Source organism: Pantherophis guttatus, chromosome 1 (assembly GCF_059756535.1).
Source record: "Pantherophis guttatus breed Tessera chromosome 1, ASM5975653v1, whole genome shotgun sequence".
Taxonomy (NCBI): domain Eukaryota; kingdom Metazoa; phylum Chordata; class Lepidosauria; order Squamata; family Colubridae; genus Pantherophis; species Pantherophis guttatus.
The window spans coordinates 236,575,658-236,598,351 of record NC_142063.1 but is presented as its reverse complement, the minus strand read 5'-3'; the positions used below and the strand labels follow the sequence as shown (position 1 = coordinate 236,598,351).

At 37.1% G+C, this 22,694-nt stretch overlaps 1 protein-coding gene across 1 annotated transcript; it reads left to right on the top strand.

Moving 5' to 3' along the window:
- The first annotated feature begins 1,059 nt into the window (after positions 1–1,059).
- UBE2J1 (ubiquitin conjugating enzyme E2 J1) lies at positions 1,060–20,781 on the top strand. Its single transcript, XM_034408969.3, has 8 exons — positions 1,060–1,330; positions 8,183–8,256; positions 9,077–9,208; positions 10,613–10,697; positions 10,902–11,007; positions 14,346–14,475; positions 16,413–16,547; positions 19,696–20,781. The coding sequence occupies exons 1-8, from the start codon at positions 1,300–1,302 to the stop codon at positions 19,960–19,962; spliced, it is 960 nt and encodes a 319-aa protein (XP_034264860.1). The 5' UTR covers positions 1,060–1,299; the 3' UTR covers positions 19,963–20,781.
- The last annotated feature ends 1,913 nt before the right edge of the window (positions 20,782–22,694 follow it).

Here is a 22,694-nt window from a genome sequence, read left to right as displayed (position 1 = left end):
CTCGGATCCAAATTGGGGACCACACTATGTTGGATTTTAAAGAGGGTAACCAACCTGGAAGCCAACTGGCAAGCAACATAACTCTGATAGTGTTGGTATTATGGGACATCAGAAATTCTAACTAAAAAAGCTGGAGCAAAGCACCGTGTGACCTGCTACATGCAGTACGTCTAAAAAGAATTGTGCTTGGGTTCACGCATGACACTTAGTAATAAGTCATGGTTTGCAAACTGCAATTGTGGTACTTAACAAAAGCAAACACATTATGTACTGTTTTGTAGAGATTCTTAGTCATCCAGGTCATGGTTGTCCCAAAGGTGCTTTTTCAGGAGGCAACTGGACTTCCTTGTTTTTTCTTTGAAGACGTTTCACTTCTCATCCAAGAAGCTTTTTCAGCTCTGTCACAGGATAGTGGGGAATGGAAAGATTTATATTCCTTGCAGACAGCTGGTCATTTGCATCCTTTTAGAGCAGTGGTTCTCAACCTTCCTAATGCCACGACCCTTTTATACAGTTCCTTATGTTGTGGTGACCCCCAACCATAAAATTATTCCTAAAACCATTGAAAATATGTGTTTTCCGATAGTCTTAGCCGACCCTCGTGAAAGGGTCATTCGACCCCCAAAGGGGTCGCAACCCACAGGTTGAGAACCACTGTTTTAGCATTTGAAAGTTTATCGGTGTCCTCAGACTACAGGAAGCAGGAGCACTACTCAGATGACCCTGAGCCTGAGGACACAGCTAAACCTCCAAATACTTTAAGGACCCTCTAAAAGGATGCAGCTGGTCAAGATGTCTGCAAGGAATATAAATCCTTCCATTCCCCACTATCCTGTCAGAGCTGAAGAAGCTTCTTGGATGAGAAGAGAAACGTCTTCAAAGAAAAAACAGGAAAGTCCAGTTGCCTCCTGAAAAAGCACCTTTGGGATGCACCTGTTTTGGGTTCTGTATGAAGGAAACAACAGGACCTAAGCAAAATAACCTAGCTGAGAGAGGCTACAGTATTCTGTTTCTTTAAATTAGTTACATGGAAACCAAATAGAGAAGAGAGCCATTAAGGGCTGCAGTGCAGCCACGTCAGGGGAAGTTCCGGGCGGCAGCAAAGCTTACGAGACGGCCGGGAAGAAGCGAGGGAGGGACGGAGGGAGGGAGCCTGGTCACTTCCCTCCTCTCGCCTCGACGCCGCTGCTGCCGGCGGCGTTGTTGTCACTGCGAAGCGCCTTACGTGGCCGGACTTCTGCGCTGCGCTCCGCCCGGCCCGGCGGAGGAGGAGGAAGGCATCCCAAGGCAGGCTCCGTCATGGAGGCTCGCTACAATCTCAAAAGCCCCGGTGAGTCGCCGAAGACGGGGGGAAGCGAAGGCGGGCAAGTGAAGCCGGGGGAGCGCGGAAGTCTTTTGCGGGAGGCAGCTTTGGTGGCTGACAGCGCCTGGGGCGGGGGAAAGCACCGCCAACGCGAGCCCGAGGCTTTGGTGCACGGCTAGGCCGGAGCCGGCGGGGCGCGGGGGGGGGGGGGCTCCGTCTCGCCTTTTGCATCGCTCCCGTTTGGTACTTGAAGGGGGGCCCCCTCTTCTGAGCTCCGGTGGGCGCTGCTCCGGCTTTCCCCCCCCCCCATCAGGACCTTTCCTCCACCCAAAGGAGGAAATTTCGGTTTGTATTTCTGTCAGTGGCTGCCGAATTCCCTAAAGAGGCAGGGAGAAGAGCCTGAGAACCCCGAAACCCATCGGGCGGATGATGGGAGGGGGAGCGGCACAAGGACTCTTAGTTTCGTTCTTGTATCTAACTTCTGTTATTGCTGTCATGAATATGTATATAATATTCATTCTCTCTCGCTTCTCTCTCTCTCTCTCTCTCTCTCACACACACACACACACACACACACACACACACACACACACCATATCTTAAAAGACATATTTTAGAGAACCTTTAAAAATAAAGGCATGATTACACAATATTGCACTATCAATTCCACTGCCAAATGTAGAGGATATTAATTGAGTGGATAGGCTTATATTCGATGAGGCATGTACAATTGATTCAGGGTTGGTTTTTTTTTTTTTTTTAAATAAGTCATCCCAGTGTTGTCAAAAGATAAGCCAGCTGGAAGAAAGGTTTCATGCAGATGTAAAATTTCTGGATGGTTATGGTGGTGTTTTTCATTGTTGACTTGAAGAATTGCAGTGTCATGTTTAGGATATCTTCCTACTAAGTATTTTATTTCAGGGAAGTCCAATTGATATTGTGTAAGAGATTATTTAAATGTACTTTGACTTTAGTGTTATCTATCTTCTCTTCCCCTTCTTCCCTGCTCCCTCTCCTTTTTAGTACCCTGAAGACACAAGGACAGATGGTACATCCAGAACTTATGAATATTTCAGCTATTCAGTTTCCTTTTTTGAACTCTTCTATAAAATATAATATGCAACAATGACATCACTTCTCTGCAACAAAAACTGTCGTGATAGGACAGATAGAAATCAGATCTGGCAGATTAAGAATTGTCTCAGGAGAATATGTGTTCAGATTTTATTTGCTAGAAGAGTGACCATTGCTTTTTATGCCTCTCTGTCCTCTTCAGAATAAATGTTACCATATGACTATGCATTCACAGAAAAATATTCCATCTGCTCTGAGTAGAAAAGCAAAAATAGTCTTAAAAGAAAAGGAGAAAAATATATAAAGCCAAGATGCTGTTATCAAGAATGAAAGTTACCATAATTATCGCTGCCTACTATCATTTTCCAACTAGAGCTACCCATGTTAAAGGTGCACTGTAGTATGCCTGTCTGATAATAGCATCAGATATTAATTGTGCATAGGAATAACCTCCACTAATTGTTATACATCTAGCCAAGTTGGAAAGGTAGAATTTGATTAGCCCTCACAGTGTTACGCACTATCCATAAAAGTGAAGGAAGTCCACACTCCCACAAATGTAATGTTAAAAAGGAAAGGTAACTCAGTTAGCTATAGTAATAGAGCCAGTTTGGACTAGTGCACGAGTGTCAAACTCACCGCATCACATTGCCGTCACATGACGTTTTGCGATGTTTTTCCCAGTCCTGCAGTGGGCAGGTGGGGCCAGCATGTGACGCATCTGACACCCCTGGTCTAGTGGTTAAGGCTCTAGCCTAGAAACCAGGAAACTGTTCTAGTTCCACCTTAGGCATGAAAGCCAGTTGGGTGACTTTGGGCCCATGCCCCTCTCAGCCCAACCCACCTCACAGGGTGGTTCTTCTGGGAAAAATACAAGGAGGAAGGAGTGCTACCGTAGATATGCTTGCATCTTAAGTTATTAAATAATAAAGGTGTGATATAAATAATAAGTTATGTTACACAGATACAAACAGATCAAACCTGTTTTATTTTTTTAAAAAAACAGGAAAGTATATAAACTACTTATTTGCACTTACACTAAAGTACAGATAAGAGTGATGGAAGTGCAAGAAAATTTATTTTCTTACTATATAATGCAGAATTGCTTCTATCAGGCCTGTCTTGACTGATAAGGCAAAAACATCAAGAGATTTCCAAAGGGATAAAAGCTTGGATAACTAGATTTATTATAGAAAATATATGAAGCCACACCAAGAGAATGTCAGTGATTGCTGTATATCAGATGTGCTACCTATTATACTGAAATTAAAGTTAAAATCATTGTGCTTCTTTCTTCTGAGTGATGCAGCAGGCTAGAGATCTTTGTCTTTTGAGCTTGGTTTCCATGTCTTTTGTTTGAGAACGAGTAGATACGACAACAGGCTGTTTACATTAAACAAGAGCAAAACATGTTTTGCTAACTTTTTTTAATAGGCATTTGTTTGAGAAAGACTTTGTAGCTACCCAGGAAAAAAAACTGAAGGTCACAGTGCATAGCTGAATGCACAACGATGATGAAAAAGAGGAAATTCTATTTTAGGCCTTTATGAAAAAGATTGAAAATAAAACTAAAACCTTTGTAATGTTCTTCTACAAATTTATGGAATTTCGTATCTAGAATACTATGTACAATACTGGCCACCACATTTGTAACGGAATTAGAAAAAGGGCAAAAGAGGGTGTCAGAATATCAGCTTGAGCATTTTGTTTAGAAGAAAAAGCTAGAACATTTGGGACTCTCTAGTTTTGAAAGAAAGTGACTAGAGGGACATGATAGAGATGTATGAAGGCATGAGGAAATTGGACAGGGAAACATTTTTCTCTCTTTCTGGAAACCCTGATCATCCAGTGAAGTTGCCTGGAAAATTTAAAACAGACGAATATACTTTTTCACACAGTGCATTAACTTGTGGAAGTCATTGTCACAAGATATGGTGATAATGTAGAACATGAGTGTCTTAACCTTTTGGTTTGCCTGGGCCGCATTAAGTAAAGAGGAATTGTCTTGGGCCACATATAAAATATAAATAGTAAAATTAATATATATAAATCACATAATGTTAAAAGTTTACGATCTTGTGGAGCTGCATTATCAGCTGCCCAGGACCGCATGCAGCCCATGGGTTGGACACCTGATGTAGAAAGTAAAAGGATGGTCTTAATGAGAAGCTCCATTATCAAGGCAGCAAGTAGGTAAACATTGCAAAAACCCAGATAAGGATGGAGAGTTACAAAACCATCTTAGAAGAGCACTCATTCATATGAATATAAAAGATGGAGGAGGGGAAATACATTCAGACTTGCAAGCGTGTGACAAAATAAAAAATGAAAAAATAAAAAATCTTATTTTTTTAAAAAAAATTGGGTTATAGCATCTATTTCTTAATCTGGTCTATGTTGCATTACCATTTATTGCCTTACTTAAGTAAATGTTTAGAGTCAATACGGCTAAGATCCAAAGAACAGTGTCATTAGTTTTTTGTATTCAGGGAACTTTGAACAGGTGTTTCTCATGCCACATTTTAACCCTGTCCTGAAACCGGGGGACTTTCATTGTGTAAATACCAAATCAAGTTTGTGGTTGTTATGCCGAAGCTTTTAGATATACACTAACCAAAACCAGCTTATCTTGTACAGTTACAAGGGAAAGAAATCCTCAATAAAATGTGATGATCCATTAATACAACTTTTTAATAAATAAAAATATATTATTAAAATAAACCTAAAATAATATGTAGAAAATTAAAAGACTAGAGAAGGTGGACAAGAAAGGCACTTGGTAGCAATTTGGAAAACCAAAATTCAGAAATGAATTAGATGATGAAGAAATGTCATAGAGACCACAGCCATTAAACATCATTAGACCTGTTGTACACACCTCGGCTTTATTGCTCTTGTCTTCCATCTTCCCTCTAATTTCTTTTTTAATTCTCCTGAAATAACCTTTTTCTCCTGCTGCATGTTTCTTTAGGATTAAGTTAACACCGCAGAGCCTTCTATGTTGAATGTTTACCATGGCATAGTCATGGGGGAGAAAAGGGGTTTCCAACATTGCAACTGAAGTCCCACCATTTTGTGTGCCTTGTCTTGTGCACACCATAAAGACTCGAGCTTGTACCATAATGCCACAATAAAATGATGAAAGTAGCAGGACCTTGCGGATGCCAGTGAATGTTGATTAATCAAATCTACTGATTCTCCTAAAAATTGGGGGGGATACCAATTCAACTCTAGGTTTGACCAACAGCAAAGGTGATATCCCTAGAATCCCTGAAAATGGGAACCAAATTATATATTTTGATGTGCTTGGAAGGGAAGATTATTAAATACATGAATAGGAAAAATATATTACTATGGTTAATGTTAAGTAAATGAAAAATAAGTGTAATCAAACCTAACTTGTGTCCTGATTAACTAGTGCTTCTGAATATGCAGCTGCCTGAATGTCATTCCAAATCCAAGTAATTTTCTTGGTTAAAAAGTTTCATGCATTTGAGATTTTAGCTACAATTTTTCCTAGTCTATGCATATGGATTTTTGAGACTAGAGCTTGCATTATGTTTTAGTGGTGTAGTAGTAAGATATCAGACTAGAAACCCAGAGACTGAGTTCTCGCCCCGCCTTTGGCAGGAAACCAAGAGAGTGACTTTGGGCCCTTGTTTCTGTTTCTGTTTCTCTCTCTCCACCCCCCCACTTCCCATTCTCTCTTTCACACACACACCAGTAGGAAGGAGGTAATGCAAACCACTTCTGAAAAAAGTTTGCCAAGAAAACTTCAGGAACTTATTCAGATAGTTGCCCAAAGTAAAAACCTGACTTGAACACACCCCTAAAAACCATAAAAATATTACTTTATTTCTTGTAGGCTATATAAATTTTGATATGACCAAAATAAGGCCCATTGATTTTTACCTTATTAAATTTATATATGTCAATTTATAATTTGCATGTTTATATATGGTATACATGGATAAATAAGTATAGTATTAAATTTGAAGTTAAGGGGTTTTTTTTGGTTTTTTTTTTGCAATATGTGGCATTGTTAATGTTTATTGTGGGAATTTTAAAATTATTTTTACTGTACCATACTATTACAAATAATGGGTATATTTGTAATGTTACAGTACTTGCTCCTAGAGTTCGAATTACCTTGATAAGGGTAATTCTTGAGAAACTTTTACACAAATCGTTGCCAAGAGTTGAAAATGCAAAGTCTTCAGGTTTATTTTAAAAGCCTATGTCTTCTATTTAGTATAATTTTTGACTGTCTATTAATGTCTGTTAATGTTCTGTTTCATAATCTAGATGAAGAACAAAGTGTTTTAATCCAGCAGGTGGCAATCTCTCATCTGAGGACAAGGCATTATGATTTTTATGATTTGCATAATTTGTATAATGTGAAAAGCAAGCTCACTCAAAAATTCCTTTTACCCTTGCAGGAATAACTACCGGTAATAGCAAGCTGTTTTTATTAAAAGTACAATTAGTCCTCTACCTGCAACCATTTGTTTAATGACCATTCAAAGTTATAATGGTCCTGAAAAAAGTACCATATGACCGGTTTTCACATATATGACCATTGCAGCATCCACATAATTAAAATTTAAGTGTTTGGCAACTGGCATGTATTTATGACAGTTGCACTATCCCAGGGTCATGTGACCATCATTTGTAACCTTCCCAGTTGGCTTCCTACAAGCAAAATCAGTGGGGGTAAGCCAGATTCATTTAACAACCACATGATTCACTTAATAACAGCAGTGACTTGCTTACCGGTGGCAAAAAAGTCATATAAATGAGGCACTTCATTTAACAACTGTCTTCCTTAGCAACCAAAACTTTGGGTTCAATTGTAAATCAAGGATGACCTGTATTTTAATTCTGATTACTTGGAGTTCCTTGAAAAGACAGTCTCCTTTAGATTGGTTTTGATTCCTGGTCTAAACGCATCTGTGCAGGTTTTTTGGCAACAGTATGGTTTGTTATTACCTTCTTCTGGAATATTCTGGAATATTTTTGTGATTTCCCAGTTTAGCCTATAGTCCTCATTCAAGTATTAACTAAATCTGATCTTCTTAGTTTGAACCTAGAATGGTTTAGTCAGTCATGGGCACTTCCTAAGACAAAACTCCTGTATGCTTTTTCAAATATTGTGTCAATTTCTTTGATTAATAACTGACCCCAGTGAACTTCAATTGTACCTGAGAAGTATTTGAGCCAAGATCTAAATAGAACTAACAAAAATATGTTTGCATAGTTATGGTGAGGATTCATTAAGCTTAGCTTTTCTTTCCAGATTCACCCCAGCATTTCTCAAAGACTTCTCCATAAACCCTGTCCCCAAAGATTGGGAAGCAATTACATTCAGTTTAGTTGTTGTATGTATCATTTCCCAAAAAGAAAAGTTTGATAATTCCTTTGTGCGTCTTTTTCTTAGTAATACAAGGAGTGCTTGGGATTCTAATTCATGTGACAGAACATCAGTTTTATTCCATTACTTCATGCTGAATATGTGATTCACCTCTCTCCTTCCCTTCCTTTTTCATTTACAACAATTAAAAATAGCAAACTTGGAAACATCAAAATGTTTCCTTTGTAGATTAGTCTGAATCCAATTACTGAAACAAAAACTTCCAAATTACATTTGTTTTCAGATGTTCTCTTTCTAAACATGACATTTGAGAGACAAATGTACATTTTGGAACTTCCTTTATCATTAAGTGTTGGGAATAAGTTTTGATGTGCTCAGCCAATAGTTAATACGGTAATACTTCACATAGTCATATACTGTTTTTTTTTTTTCAGCTGTAAAACGTTTAATGAAAGAAGCTGCTGAACTGAAAGAGGCAACAGATCATTATCATGCCCAGCCTTTAGAGGTTAGTGGATGCCCATTTTGTATGAAATTCATGGCTAAGGGATTTGGACAAATTAAATTTAGAGAATTAAAAGGAGGCAAGCATGGATGTTCTGCCTCTGAACCTCTTTTTAGTGCCCTCTCCCCATCATCTTCAATCATAATTGTCAAAAATCAGCACGGCTGCTAACCATTTCTGATGGAAAGTAAACAGATATATGCCCTAAGAAAGGCTTATGGTAGTTTAAAAAAAATAATAAAACACTCAATGTTCTGCCCAGCACAGGGGGAAATTCTGACCTCACCTATGATATGTACAATATTCACTTTTATTGGTAACTATTGATAGCTTTGCTGCCCCAACAAATTTTGAGTATGACCCTTAAAGAGGTAGACCTAGAAAACAATGGTACAGATAGACCTCATTGAACAACTGCCCTGTTTAGCAATCATTTGAAGTTATGTCAGAGCTGAAAATGTAGTTTTATGACCGTCATCCTATTTTCATCCATCATAGCATCTCATGGTCATGTGATTGCAATTTTCATGCCTTATAACTGGCTTCCAACAAGCAAGAGTCAGCAGAGAAACTGGCAATAAAATTGGAAGACATGATCATGTCTTGCTTAACAATCTGCGGTGACTTGTTTAGCAACTGAGTGGGACTATTAAATTGGGGTGGTAAGTCAGATTGTTGATTCAAGGAAATAAACTTTAATATGCCAGTTATGGCCTATTGAACCATAATGATGGCAGTCAGGGAAATGTTACTTCAAATTTAATTTAATGTATTTTTCAGTGAGAGTGATTGGCTGTTTATATTTCCATTTTTTCTTTTGTAGGACAATCTTTTTGAGTGGCATTTCACTGTAAGAGGTCCTCCAGATTCAGAGTTTGATGGAGGAGTTTATCATGGAAGAATAGTGCTACCACCAGAATATCCTATGAAACCACCAAGTATTATTCTCTTAACGGTAACAAATTTCAGGTGTCAGCTAGAAAACTACAAATGCTTTGTTAGATTATTAGATCATTGTTAAAAGTCTCAATTACTTACTATGTAAAATAATTTTAAGAAAAAAAATTAAGTAATTGTTTTTTCTAACCTTTCACTGTCAACACACAGCCATTAAATTACACTGGATTTTTAGGATTAAGCTATAATCATTTTTTATTTTTTATTTTTTTGCTTTAATTTATATGTCGCCCTTCTCCGGAGACTCAGGGCGGCTTACAATGCGTTAAGCAATAGCCTTCATACTTTTATATATTTATACAAATTCAAAGATTTCTATCCCCTTAATAATTCTGCTACTAAGTAGGAATCCTAATATTTTTCTCATGACCATAAACTCTGGCAACACTGGTGGAGAAAGGAAAGTTTTGATGAGGAACTGAGGTTTGGGAGCAAGGAGACTGAATTTTGGGGATAGAGAAGTAATTTATTTTTTTAATTTGATTTATATGCTGCCCTTCTCCGGAGACTCAGGGCGGCTTACAATGCGTTAAGCAATAGCCTTCATACTTTTGTATATTTATACAAAGTCAGCTTATTGGCCCCACAATCTGGGTCCTCATTTTACCTACCTTAGAAAGGATGGAAGGCTGAGTCAACCTTGAGCCTGGTGAGATTCGAACTTGCAGTAATTGCAGACAGCTGGTGTTAATCACAATGCTTTTAGTCTGCTGAGCCACCAGGCTCACTTTTTGCCCTCCCTTGTATGATATCCACTGCATCAGGCATGGTTCACAACAATGACACACCTATAAAATCTTTCAGTCATAAAATCACCATGAAATACAGGGTCATGTTAGCAGTTATCTGCTCTTTTATGCAGGAAGAATTGGAAATGTTTGAAGAATGGATGGGGCACGGTTGCTTTCGTATGCAAAGGAAAAATAAATTTAAAATTTTTGGAAATGATTATCAGCAGCAAGTGGTATTTGGGAATATTCCAGTTGTCTCCTTTTTATTGGTATTGAGAGCTTTACTACATTAAAATGATAAACAGATTAAAATAATAAACAGATCAATTATTTAGGAAATCATAAGTAGTTTTTTATTCATGTATGCTGGAAAAGCAGTTTTAGCTTTCTCCTTCACTCTGCCAATGGGACTGCTCACTCAAAACTTTTCCACACCAGCCCTTGATAGCAGCCAGGTCAGCTCATCAAGATTGTGACAACACAGCTGCCTTTTAAGGCCACAACTGAGCTGCTTTTTTCCCGCTTTTCTGTCATTCCATATCTGGCTCACTTCAGCAAAACCACAACCATGACACACCTCAAATCCTTATGCCACACAGTGAGTAATGCTAAATCTTAGTTTTTTTTAAAAAAAAAAAAGTTTGATGAAATGATTTTTTTGTCTTTTTAAGGCCAATGGTAGATTTGAAGTGGGAAAGAAAATTTGTTTAAGCATCTCAGGACATCATCCTGAAACATGGCAACCATCTTGGAGCAGTAAGTATCAACTGTATTGGCAGTGAGGAAAGTTTGATAAAGAAGCAAATCTCTGCTGTTAAAAAGACCATAGTACCTCAGTACAGCAGATTTTAAAATTTATTTTGTCTCCTTCTCTGTTTCTCTCTCTCTCTTCCTCCTCCTCTCTCTCTCTGAGTATGTGTATGTCTATATAATTGCTAATTAAAGTTATTTTTATTACAGTAAGGACTGCCTTGCTTGCTATTATTGGATTTATGCCAACAAAAGGAGAAGGAGCCATAGGATCTTTAGATTACACACCTGAAGAAAGAAGAGCATTGGCTAAGAAGTATGGGTTAAGTTTTGTGTGAAATAAACAGTTGTGCTCAGTTGTATTTCTGAATAAAAATGTTCTTGGATTTTGAAATTTTTCAGGCCTTTCAGTATCTGAGAGTATATTTTAAATCAAGATAGTGCCACCTTTTGAAAACTGCTTGTGAACATAGTGCTGTGGGTTATCTGTGAGAGGGCAGGGGGAAATGGCGTAGCAAAAGCCACATGTTCTTAGCCTTATCATTTTTTTTAGCCTAGATTGATTCCTCTCCTTTCAGCTTGCCTAGTTTTTAACCATTTATCCAAATCTTTTGGGGCAGGTGAGGGGCAGCATAAGAAATTTTGGGGCAGCACATATGATGCCTTAGACCACTAAGTATGATTTTCATTTTGAGAATTTCTGATAGAAAGAAAGCATCTCCTTTCCCCTTTAATTTCTGATAGAACATCTATTTTTTTGTAGAAATTTTTCAGCAGATTTTTATTCCAAATACCCACTGAGATTCCTCTTTTTCTGGACTTAGAAATTGTAAAGGTCTTAGATTGTAGTCACATTTAATCCCATGGTATCATAATACCAGAGGCTTCTACTGATGTGTGATAAGACCTGCTGTATTACTGATGCTTCTAGAACCACATATCACATTATCTATTTATCCTGCAATTAGGTTCTTCCCTATTTGTAATCTCAATTTTTTGAGATTGATCCACAGATTTGCTGTGGAATTAGGCATTTGATTATGTTTTGGCTCCATTATTAGCTTTTTCAAGAATCTTATATAGACAGTAACAACACTATATACTACTAAAGCTGTCTTGTCTTTAACTGGGCAAAACACTGCATCAATGAAAATTTAATTACCCTGTTTCACCGAAAATAAGACATCCCCTGATAATAAGCCCAATCGGGCTTTTGAGCGCATGCGCTAAAATAAGCCTCTCCCCAAAAATAAGCTCTCCCCAGAAATATTTAAACCCGGAGCTGGAAATCAGGTAAGGCGGCAAGAGGAGCCCCATCTTGCTCCACGCACCCCAAAATAATAAGACCTCCCCGAAAATAAGGCCAAACACTTATTTCAGAGTTCAAAAAAATATAAGACAGGGTCTTATTTTGGGGGAAACACGGTAATAAAATGAATAGCCATCTGGTCCTAATTTTTTTAAACTATCTGAATCTATAAATAGACATGTTTGTTCTTTAATCATAATATTTTGTGATATTTTTTTCCTTTATAAAATGGAACTAGTTAATTACACAATATTCTTTATTTAGTCCACAGTGCTTAAGTCAAGAGCTTTGTTCAGTATAGCCTGGATTCAGAAAAAATGTGGTTTTCTGTGAGTAGACATTTTCCAAGAATGGAAAATTTACTAGGGTCAAAATTTAATGCAGAAAATGTTTACTTCAGATTGGTGTGGTGATTGCATGATGTTTGCTTATTAAACAATGGTTCTAAAAAATTTAAAGCCAAAAGTACATTGCATATCACTTTATTGCTTATTCCGTAACATTCTATCCAGTTCTATCCAACAAAGTATTTTTCCATATCAGAGTTTTTTATTTTTTTCAATGTAATTTTGAATATAATGTAATTCAAAATTCATAAAATAGGTTGGATTTTTTCACAGAAAATAATGTATTTTAAATATTTCTGCAGTCTATGGACTTTCAGAAAAGAATGACAATTCATATCACACTAGTTTGCATTACATTTTCTGGGAAACCCATAGCTAAACCTGTCCTTGGTACACATTGCTTGACTGTTTCAGTTTGCCTTTTCTTGACCATGGGAGCAGCTAACAAATTGTGCTCTGTGGTTTATTTTCCATGAAACATGAAGGAACATCTTGGTTTTTCTTCCTAATCAAGTCAGGGCAAGCAATGACTTCTGACTCTATCTGGGTAGGAGAAGAAAAAAAGTAGATAAACAAGTCATAAAATAAATTTGTTTAGCTGTTTCTGTGGGTAGAAGGACCAGATGAGAAGGTTGATGGAGAAGTATTCTGGCTTACTTTGTCATGCAAATGCACTCATTAACTGGTCAGTCTTGTTTCAGAAGTAAATCCCGTTGAGTTGAGTTGAGTTGAGTTGAGTTGAGTTGAGTTGAGTTGAGTTGAGTTTATTTGATTTATATACCGCCCTACTCCCGAAGGATTCAGGGCGGTGAACAGCCACAGGATAAAAACACATAAATACAAAATTTAAAACTGAATAAAACCGAATTAAACCATTTGGCCAAAGACAGATTTAAAATGCCCCAATAAATTAAGAACGAATTAAAATTTGCGTTTTAAAAAGGGAAAAAAGAGAAAAATTAGGCCAGGCCAGCCTGATGGAATAAAAAGGTCTTGAGAGCGCGGCGGAAGGTGCGTAGATCCGGGATCCTCCGTATCTCCAGGGGGAGCTCATTCCAGATAGTAGGTGCCCCCACAGAGAAGGCTCTCCCCCTGGGGGCCGCCAGTCAACATTGTTTGGCCGACGGCACCCGGAGGAGCCCCTCTCTATGAGAGCGTACCGGCCGGTGGGAGGCTACTGTTGGCAGCAGGCGGTCCTGTAGATAACCAGGTCCTAAGCCATGGACCGCTCTAAAGGTGGTAACCAAGACCTTAAAGCACACACGGAAGACCACCGGGAGCCAGTGCAGTAGTATTGCCATTTTAATTTATTGTTTGTCATAATTAATTGACAATAATACCCTGTTATTCAGGTTGTGTTTATACTTCAAATAAACCAAGATTTGTTTACTATATGATTTGTTGAACAGTTAGAATACTGCAATTGATTGAAGCAATCATGACTTCATCCTGGGTTACTCTCCCTCCTATTTTACACCTTTGTAAATCAGTTAAAATTTAGCTGGGACACAAAACCAACCTAGATTAAGAGTTATTCTGATGTATGTAGATAAAATGTTGGCTGGCGGTTGGAAGGAAGGAAGGAAATGAGAGGGTTTCATCATTGAGCAGGTTGCAAAATTTATTAGAAATGGATTACTGTACTTTAGAATATATTTTGTTGGATCTAATGTAATTCTGAATGACTCTTTAAAAGTAGAATTAAAGATGATGGCTCGTTTTCTACTCTTTTTACAATCTTAAACATCTGGGCATATAGTTATGCAGCAGATGTATAAACAGAACTACTCTGGCAGTTGTCTGGGGAAAGATGTGATCTTCTGCCAGCTTGTGTACCCTTCTGCATCCCCAATTGAGCCTTCATGAACACTCCACACATTTCACAGATAAGTCGTTTATCCAAGGTTAATGCTAAGCAAGGCTTAGCATTGCATGCAATATGTTATGTTGATGCTTGCTGATTGTTAAATTAATATATGGTCTGCCATTATTCCCTAGGTCTCAAGATTTCTATTGTGAAGGATGTGGCTCACTTATGAAAGAAGTCCTCTTACCATTAACTTCAGGGAGTGCCTCAAGCCAGGCTGACCAAGAAGCCAAGGAACTTGCCAGGCAAATCAATTTCAAAGTAAAATAACTATTTGTTCTTCTTTTCTCTTGATTATGTTGGTGCGTGGGACAATACCTAGGGTGGTGGATTAGTGCTGTCCAGCAGATAATACCAATCAAAGCAACATGGATTAAAGGGGAAAATGGCTCCTGAAAGTCATTGTTTTGTCTCCTTTTCACAGAATCCAAACTCTGCCTTCTTTCTTAGCTATGTTTGATTTAAAAATTGATACATCTAATGTGCTTGGTGAAATAGATCAGGTCCCACGCCCATAGCAGAATTTTAATTTTTCTTCATATTCCCCTTTTCTCTAAATTTATTCCAAATAATTCTCCAGTGCTCAGGAGCAAGTTGTAGCAGGTTTCAAGAAGGATAAGGAATCATACCCATTTCTCATTGTTATTGGAGTATTTTTCATGCATTTAATTTGATGCATCCTATTGTTTTACAATTATAATACTGCTGAAAGGGTTGGGTGCCAATCTTTACAATAAATAACTAATTACAATCCTGTGGTGAGACTAACTTGCAAAGCAGGATTTTTAAGTGTTGCTTTGGTTGCTTTTTTAAAAACAAATAAAACTTTGAGAAAAGTTAACATTTTTGAGTAGAATACCAGTGTGCCTTTAAGCATAGTAATAGCCATCATAAAATCCCTTGGTAACTTCAGAAGCAATATCTCCATTGTGTTTTAAATAATAAAAATAGTGCAAACATGGCTATAGACCAGAACTTTATATGTGGCTGGAAATTCTGTTATTTTATTTAAAAAAATCTTGCAGCACTCTGGGTGTAGAGCTGAAATCCTCCATATGATGTTTAGGGATGCAAGCATGTGGTGCTTGCTAGGTTCTGTATTACATGTGTGCATGCATATTCTGCAGAGTCTCCATGTCCCAGATAGATCTTATGACATTTCTGAGAAAATAAAAATGATGGGTGACCGCAGTTGAGTGGTTAGTTTTGAAGCGGATCCAGTTTTCTAGAAGAAAAAAGATAAATGGGAATAATAGAGGGCTTTTTGTAGTATGAAGACAGACTGGGGAGGATAGTTTGCATTCTGGAAATAGGTGCATTATGGGGCGCGATGGCTCAATGGTTAAAGATGCTGAGCTTTGTCAGCTGGAAAGCTGACAGCCCGGGTTCAAGACCTGAGTGCTGGGCAACGGAGTAAGCTCCTGTTCCTTGCCCCACCTACTTCCCACCTAGCAGTTTGAAAGCATGCAAATGTGAGTAGATAAATAGGTACCATTTCTGTGGGAAGGTAACAGTGTTCCATGCATTTTTGGCACTTAGTCATACTAGCCACATGACCACAGAAAATGTCTTCAGACAATGCTGATTCCCTCGGCCAAGAAATGAAGCTGAGCACTATGGTCTAGAGTCGGGCACCACTGGACAGGGACACCTTTACTTTTACTTTAACTGGTTATATTTATAAGTGAACATGCCCCTTTCCATCCCCAGCAGCTATTATACAAGAGAAAACACAGCAGGTTCTCAAAGTCAATAATGCTGCAAGCAATTCAGAGAGGTGAGGGTTACTGGAATAATGTTTTCTTCCCATAAGAATGGAAAGCCATTCTGTGGACTGATCTGGCATTCAGTTGGAGTTCATCTCATTGCCACCTAGCATCGTTTATATTTTATGGATATGCTTTTTTTTGTTTGTTTGTTTGCTCTTCGGGAATTTAATAAACTAAAAACAAAAAGGGACAACTTGATTTTCTTTCTGTGTCATATTTCAGTCAATCATCTATTCCAGAATTGCTTGCCTTGTTTAATAACATGTTCTCCTAAATTTAACAAGGTGCCTAAGCAGAGATATACCTTTTACAAAGTGTTCAATAATTTTGCAAGAAAAATGTATTACATAACATCTGTTCCCATAATTGATTAGAATTTCAGTGTCCCTTTGATGTAATAATTTATGGTGTTTTCTCATTTTGCTTAAGGCTGAAGGTAATGCATCTAGAAAATCTGTTACTGAACCTTTAGATATGTCAGAATTTAATCACCTTGGGAATTCCTCTGAACATCAACAAGAAATTACAACTCCAGCATTCCAGGATACCATCACCAGTGAAATGGTGGGTACTTTATAAATGAGGCACAATCTTGGAAAAGTCAAGTTAATACTGCTTAGGTGCAACTAGAAACCTATTTAAATACAGATAGTTCTCAAATTACAACAGTTCATTTAGTGACCCTTCATAGTTACAACGGTTCTGAAAAAAGTGACTTATGACCGTTTTTCACACTTATAACAGTTGCACCATCCCCAAAGTCACGTGATCGGATACTTGGTAACTGACTCATATTTATGACAGTTGTAGTGTCCTGGAGTCAAAAAGTGACCACCTGTCAAGCAAAGTTAATGAGGAAGTCAGATTCACGTAACAACTGTGTTACTAACTTAACAACTGCAATGATTCACTTAACAACTGTGGCAAAAAAAGTCGTGAAAAGGGGTAAAATTCCCTTAACAACTGTCTCACTTAATGACAGAAATTTTGGGTTCAGTTGTGGTTGTAAGTCTAAGACTGTACATGTTAACATTTGATTAAAAGCAGCGGCATCCATGGGAGTGGATCAATTATGTCAAAATGACAGGCATGACTGGACAATCAAACTCTTGCCCCTTTTCAACATCTATTGCACATGTGTAAAAAGAGAGAGGCCTTCAGTTGCTCTGTTGCATCTACCATTTTGACATCATTGGCCCTCCCAATAGCCTTGATTAAAACCACTGAGGTTTTTTGCATGTCCCATGGTCTTTTCTGACTCTTATGGGCATCTAAAAGTACAAGCCACTGAATTTATTGCAGCTTGCTTCTGAAGGTACTGTTTGTAAATATTTGCCTTCAGCTTCTTTGTCATCAGCTGTAGTTCCCCATTACTTTTTCTTCCAACTTCCCTATCACTTTCCATTTGTAATGTGTTTATTTATAATCAGGTAATAAAGCTGTTTTCCTTTGAGTGACTTACCTTTTTAGAATGCAGGTAGTCTTCAACTTACAACCACAACTGAGCCCAAAATTTATGTTGCTAAGTGAGAAATTTTTTAAGTGAGTTTTGCCCCATTTCATTACTTTTCTTACCACATTTGTTAAGTGAAGCACTGCAGTTGTTAACTTAGTAACATGATTGTTAAGTGAATCTGGGTTCCCCATTGACTTTGCTTGTCAGAAGGTCGGCAAAGAGGATCACATGACCCCAGGCTATTGCAACCCTCGTAAATATGAACCACTTGCCAAGCATCCGAATGTAAATCATAGGACTATGGGGATGCTGCGATGGTCATACTTGTGAAAAATGGTCAGAAGTCACTTTTTTCAGTGCTGTTGTAACTTCAAACGGTCACTAAGCGAACTGTTGTAAGCCGAGGACTACCTACCTGTATACCTAGAGAAATGTTTTTGTCACCACAGTAAGGACTTGTTCATAGACCCAACTTCTTGTCAGCCCAAATCTTTAATGATATACAGTACAAGAGAAATGCGAGTTTTGCTTTGCTCTTTAATGATTTTTGGCATTTATTATTAAACATGCTTCCCGTTTCTTCACAAACACTTTAGTAAATGTAACTGCATGAAGGAAGATTAATTTTATCCATTTTAAATTATTGTGTTTTTTAAAATTATGACACATTGTGTTTTTTTTTTAATTATGACAACCAAGGAGAGCTGGTTATATAATTTTTCCACTTTGAAAGTAACTGAGACTTGCTGTTGATCCAGAACAGCTGCTGCTATGGCTGTAGATGCAATCTAAATTTACTGATAAATTGTAGACAAATCCCAGTTAAGCTGTATGAGTGGGTGTATGGGTTTTTAGAGTTGATGGGCTACAGATTGGTTAAAAAAAATCATGTCAAATCACATGAAAGCATCTGTTCCTGGGTACAGAGTATTGTTCAGCGTTTTAAATGATGTAGACATGCTAATATTATATAGATTTTCCCAATAAAGTTTTCTTGATACGCAATGGCAATTTCATGGCATTTGACTTTATTTTTCCTCTACAAGGCTCATCACTTTTGAATGTGTGATTTGATATGTGTTGCTCTTTTACTTTCTTTTTGCAAACTGACCCATTGTGAACACCAGAAATAATCACCTTATTTTATGTTGGGGAAAAAAAAGTAAACAGAATGCTATTACCTTGTTTTAAGTGACATTATTTATTCCTATTACCTTTTTGCCAGACTTTTCAGAATAAGCACCCTCCATAAACAAAAATCTAAGTTTGTTAGTTACATATGATCAATCCTCAGTTATTCAAAGTACATTAATATTTTAAATGTTGATCTCTTTCTCACTTTCTCAACCCTCTCTCTCCCCACTCTCCCTCCCTCCTCTCCCCCCCCACTTGATGACGCCTTATATAATCTCTTCCAGTATCCTCATGTGGATATTAATACAGTAGAGTGGACAGATACCTGCAGGAATTCACAAGAGAGCATCCACTAGGCCAATCTCTTCTCCCTCCATTGATTAGTGCTCGATTTCCACTTAGCAAATCAATATCTCTCATTCATCAACCCTTGTAGGCAGTCCAAGTAGTTCATGGTATCTTAACATCAGTGAAAGTCAAATTTGATTAGGAGAGGTATAATTCATCCATATTTTGATGAGGGTCATCCACCAGAACCAGTGCCATTCTCTGGAGCTGGACTGTGATTAAAAGAGGTCCAAATATAGAGTACTGTATAGCTGAAGCTTCTATGCCTGCTCAACAATTGTCTTTAAATAGGAAAGGTTGGAAGCAGGGAGATAATTATGCAATTTAACTGGATCCAGAGAGAGCTTCTTTAGTACCAGCATCTCCTTTAGAAAGCTCTCACCCCTTGCCAATCATACTTTGCTTTTTTATGGACTTCCAAAGATCTTTGTGTTAAAATATTATTTATTTATTTATTTATTTATTTATTTATTTATTTATTTATTTATTTAAACTTGTATGCCGCCCTCTCTCCCAAAGGACTCAGGGCGGTTCAGAACGATAAAAAACACATAAAATTCAGAATTCAAATAATTGATTCCCTGTTCTGCTGGGAACAATTAATACTAATATATTATGATTCTGACTGGCAACATTGTACTTATATAAATAATAGCTAACTCAAGCAAAATGATAGCTTGCTGTTCTCATTTTAAATACTAGCTAAATAATGCTACTATATAGGACATATTTTTTTCAGTTCTGTTTTGCTGAATTCATTTTTCTCACTTTTAGTCTGGAAATCCAACCAACTCTGCCACTTCAAATCAAGAAGAGCTCCATTCTCAACCTGCATCCAATAATACTTCAGTGAGCCCTCGCCAAAGACATAACCAACACAGAAGAGCACCAGGTTCAACCAACTTCAATCAGGTTCAGCAGCCAAGAGTCAACACAAGCCACATGGGATCAAATATGCTGATTCTCCTTCTTGTTTTAGCATTGGCAGTACTAGTCGTTAGACGTATATTTCTAGCCAATGAGTATGTATTTGAATTATGAAATTCTCTTATTTTGAAGACCAGTGACTTGAACGTGTTATTGAAATGTTCTATGTTTGGTATGTCATGAGGATTGTTTACATAAGATTACTTTTTGTATTTTCTCATTTTAAAAGTGAATGCCAATGTACCTGAGGGGTACATTAATATTTTCAAGGAATATACACTTTGATAGTGGTGAAAGTATGAATGATTGATTAATAATCTGTACAAACTGACAGATTACCCAAAATGTCTTTTGAGAATATTCTGCATTAGCAGGATATTTAAGGGTGAATGGACTTACTGCATTGTGCACAAGCTTTGATGGGTACTTTTAACTGACAGAGCCCTAAAATTGTGTTTTATGCCAATATGGATTTATGGATAATTATTCAAAATAGCAGGAAAAAAAAGGTTTATTCATGATAGGGCTCCTTAAATTGAAATGCAGAAATGTTTGCATAGTAAATGTTATTAAATAAAGGAAAGTTAGTAATATATAGTAGGCACATTTATTTCCTACATAAAAATTCCAGGAAATGAAATGCTGTAAATTGTGAGCATTTTTTTAAAAAAAGTTGGGAGAACCAGAATATACTTTACTTTTTACTTTTAATTGTCCTGAGCCTAGAATAATCTTTTGCAAGTTTTGAAGGCTACTTTTAAAATATTCAGTTGTGTATATTTTCCTTTTTTAAAAGCTGAGAATCCCCCAAATTGTTATGTAATATTTACCCAAGCATTATTGACTATAACTTATTTGAGAAATATACATAATGCATTGAATTGATTGTTCACGTGCCCATCATTAAAAAATAAAATGCTTTTTAAAAACCCATCAACAAAGTTAGAATATTTTCATAAGTTTATTTAAGAAATGCTTCGGGAAAATTAAGTTTTATTATTAATTGAGCTTGCCTAATTGCTTCATTCATTGAGTTTGCAAGCAATTGATTCCAAGTAGGAGCTAAAAGGCAGTGTTGTCAGCCCTGCAGAGTAGACCAGATCAGGAAACTGACTCCACAGGAAGACTGGAACTCTACTTTATTGAAATGGGCTCTAGTAACCATTGCAAGCTGGCTGTGTTTCCCCCTTCAATCTTTTATCCCAGGGAGGAGCCAGTCTGAGCTTCTTCCTAATACTATTTCTTTACCCAGGTTTTAAGGAATGCTCTGTCCCCTTTGTTCACATACAGTAACAGTTTCTGAATATTTTCTTCAAAGCTCTCTCCTTTTCACACCTCAGGATACAGTCAGTTTCTAATTTGTTTAACCATTTCCGCTGGCAATTAGTCAAATAGCAATGATCAGGTCTTATGCACAAACACATCATTTGTGGATAAGCAAGAAATCAAATCAAGAAAACAATAGCAGAAGGAACTAGTTGTCAGTGATTTTTCCATTTACAATTATCAGAAAGATTTTAAATGAATATAAAGATGGTATGGCAAAGTGAGTCAGAATTTGAAATACAACAAACAGATGATGAACATATAATTGCTGAAATTGCAAACTTCTGTTGAAATTTAAAGCAGGAAGAACAGGTTACAGAATATATGATTAAATGGGCTAATAATGTTGGTTATAATACATAGATCAGTGGGAAAAGATGTGGCTAAAAGGGTTGAAATGTGTGTTACAATCTCAAATATATTTTTAATAAAATGATATATTTTGTTGACACATGATGCCAGAGAAATTATCTAGAATGTATAAAAGCACTTCAAATGTATGTTGGAAATATGAACAACATGAGACATTTATTATATTTGGTAGTAAAAAGGTAAAAGAGTTCCTGTGGATTTTACTCCACCATTCATTGCCGACTATAGTGAATTTTGCTCATCTCCATTTCAAGGCCATTGAGCCAGCGCTGTCGGAAGACATTTCCACATCATGTGGCCAGCAAGACATCATGGAGCATTTACCTTCCCACCAAAATGGTATCTATCTATTAGCATTTGCATGCTTCCAAATTGCTAGGTTGGCAGGAACTCTGGGACAAGGAAAGGAGTTCACCCTGTCACGCTGAGCTCCTCTCAAACTGGCTTGCTGGCTTTCCAGCCGACAAGCCCAGCATCTTAACCACCATGTTATTTTTGGTGGCATTTAAAATAAAACATTCTGGATTCCATTGAGTATTGATCTTTAAAATCCTCTAAATCAAAGTATGCATTTGAATCCAAATTCTTTTAGCTTTTTAAAAAATGTTTGGTGGACATGTAAAAAAGCTAAAAAAGTTTGTATTCAGATACTTAGAGAATTTTCTTAGAGATACTTAGAGAAGATCAATACTCAATGGAATCCAGAATTTTTCCTTTTAGGGTAAATAGATAAAAGATTAGAAAAAAATATGGCAACTTTAAGACGGGATTAAAAGATATTTGTACTTACAGCTGCTATGAAAAATGTTGGAAGCTATTTTATAATTTCTTTTCCTATTTTCTTCAAGGAAGTTTTTTTTGTTTGCACTTTTTGGCTTTGCTTTTTTTCTTCCTTACTTCATGTTAATTTGGACTTTAATAAAAATTATACACTGAAAAACGAAAAGTAGGACACCAAGTAATCCCTCTATTCTATACCACAAGGAAAAGAACTTGGTTGGATGCGGACAAAGTATCCAATGCCTTTATCAATTCAGTACTTTTCTTAAAATCTTGATCAACGCTGCACTCGAAATCCTCTCTAAAGCCAACACAATTTTTATACACCACTGATTTGTAAACTACGGCTTATGGCTTAATGTCTTAAC

What these genes read in the sequence shown, in the direction of transcription:
- UBE2J1 (XM_034408969.3), top strand. Translation starts at nt 1,300, where the DNA reads ATGGAGGCTCGCTACAATCTCAAAAGCCCCG. An exon ending in CAAGTATTATTCTCTTAACG is followed by an intron (nt 9,209 to 10,612) that starts GTAACAAATTTC and finishes TGTCTTTTTAAG; the next exon opens with GCCAATGGTAGATTTGAAGT. An exon ending in ATGGCAACCATCTTGGAGCA is followed by an intron (nt 10,698 to 10,901) that starts GTAAGTATCAAC and finishes TTTTTATTACAG; the next exon opens with TAAGGACTGCCTTGCTTGCT.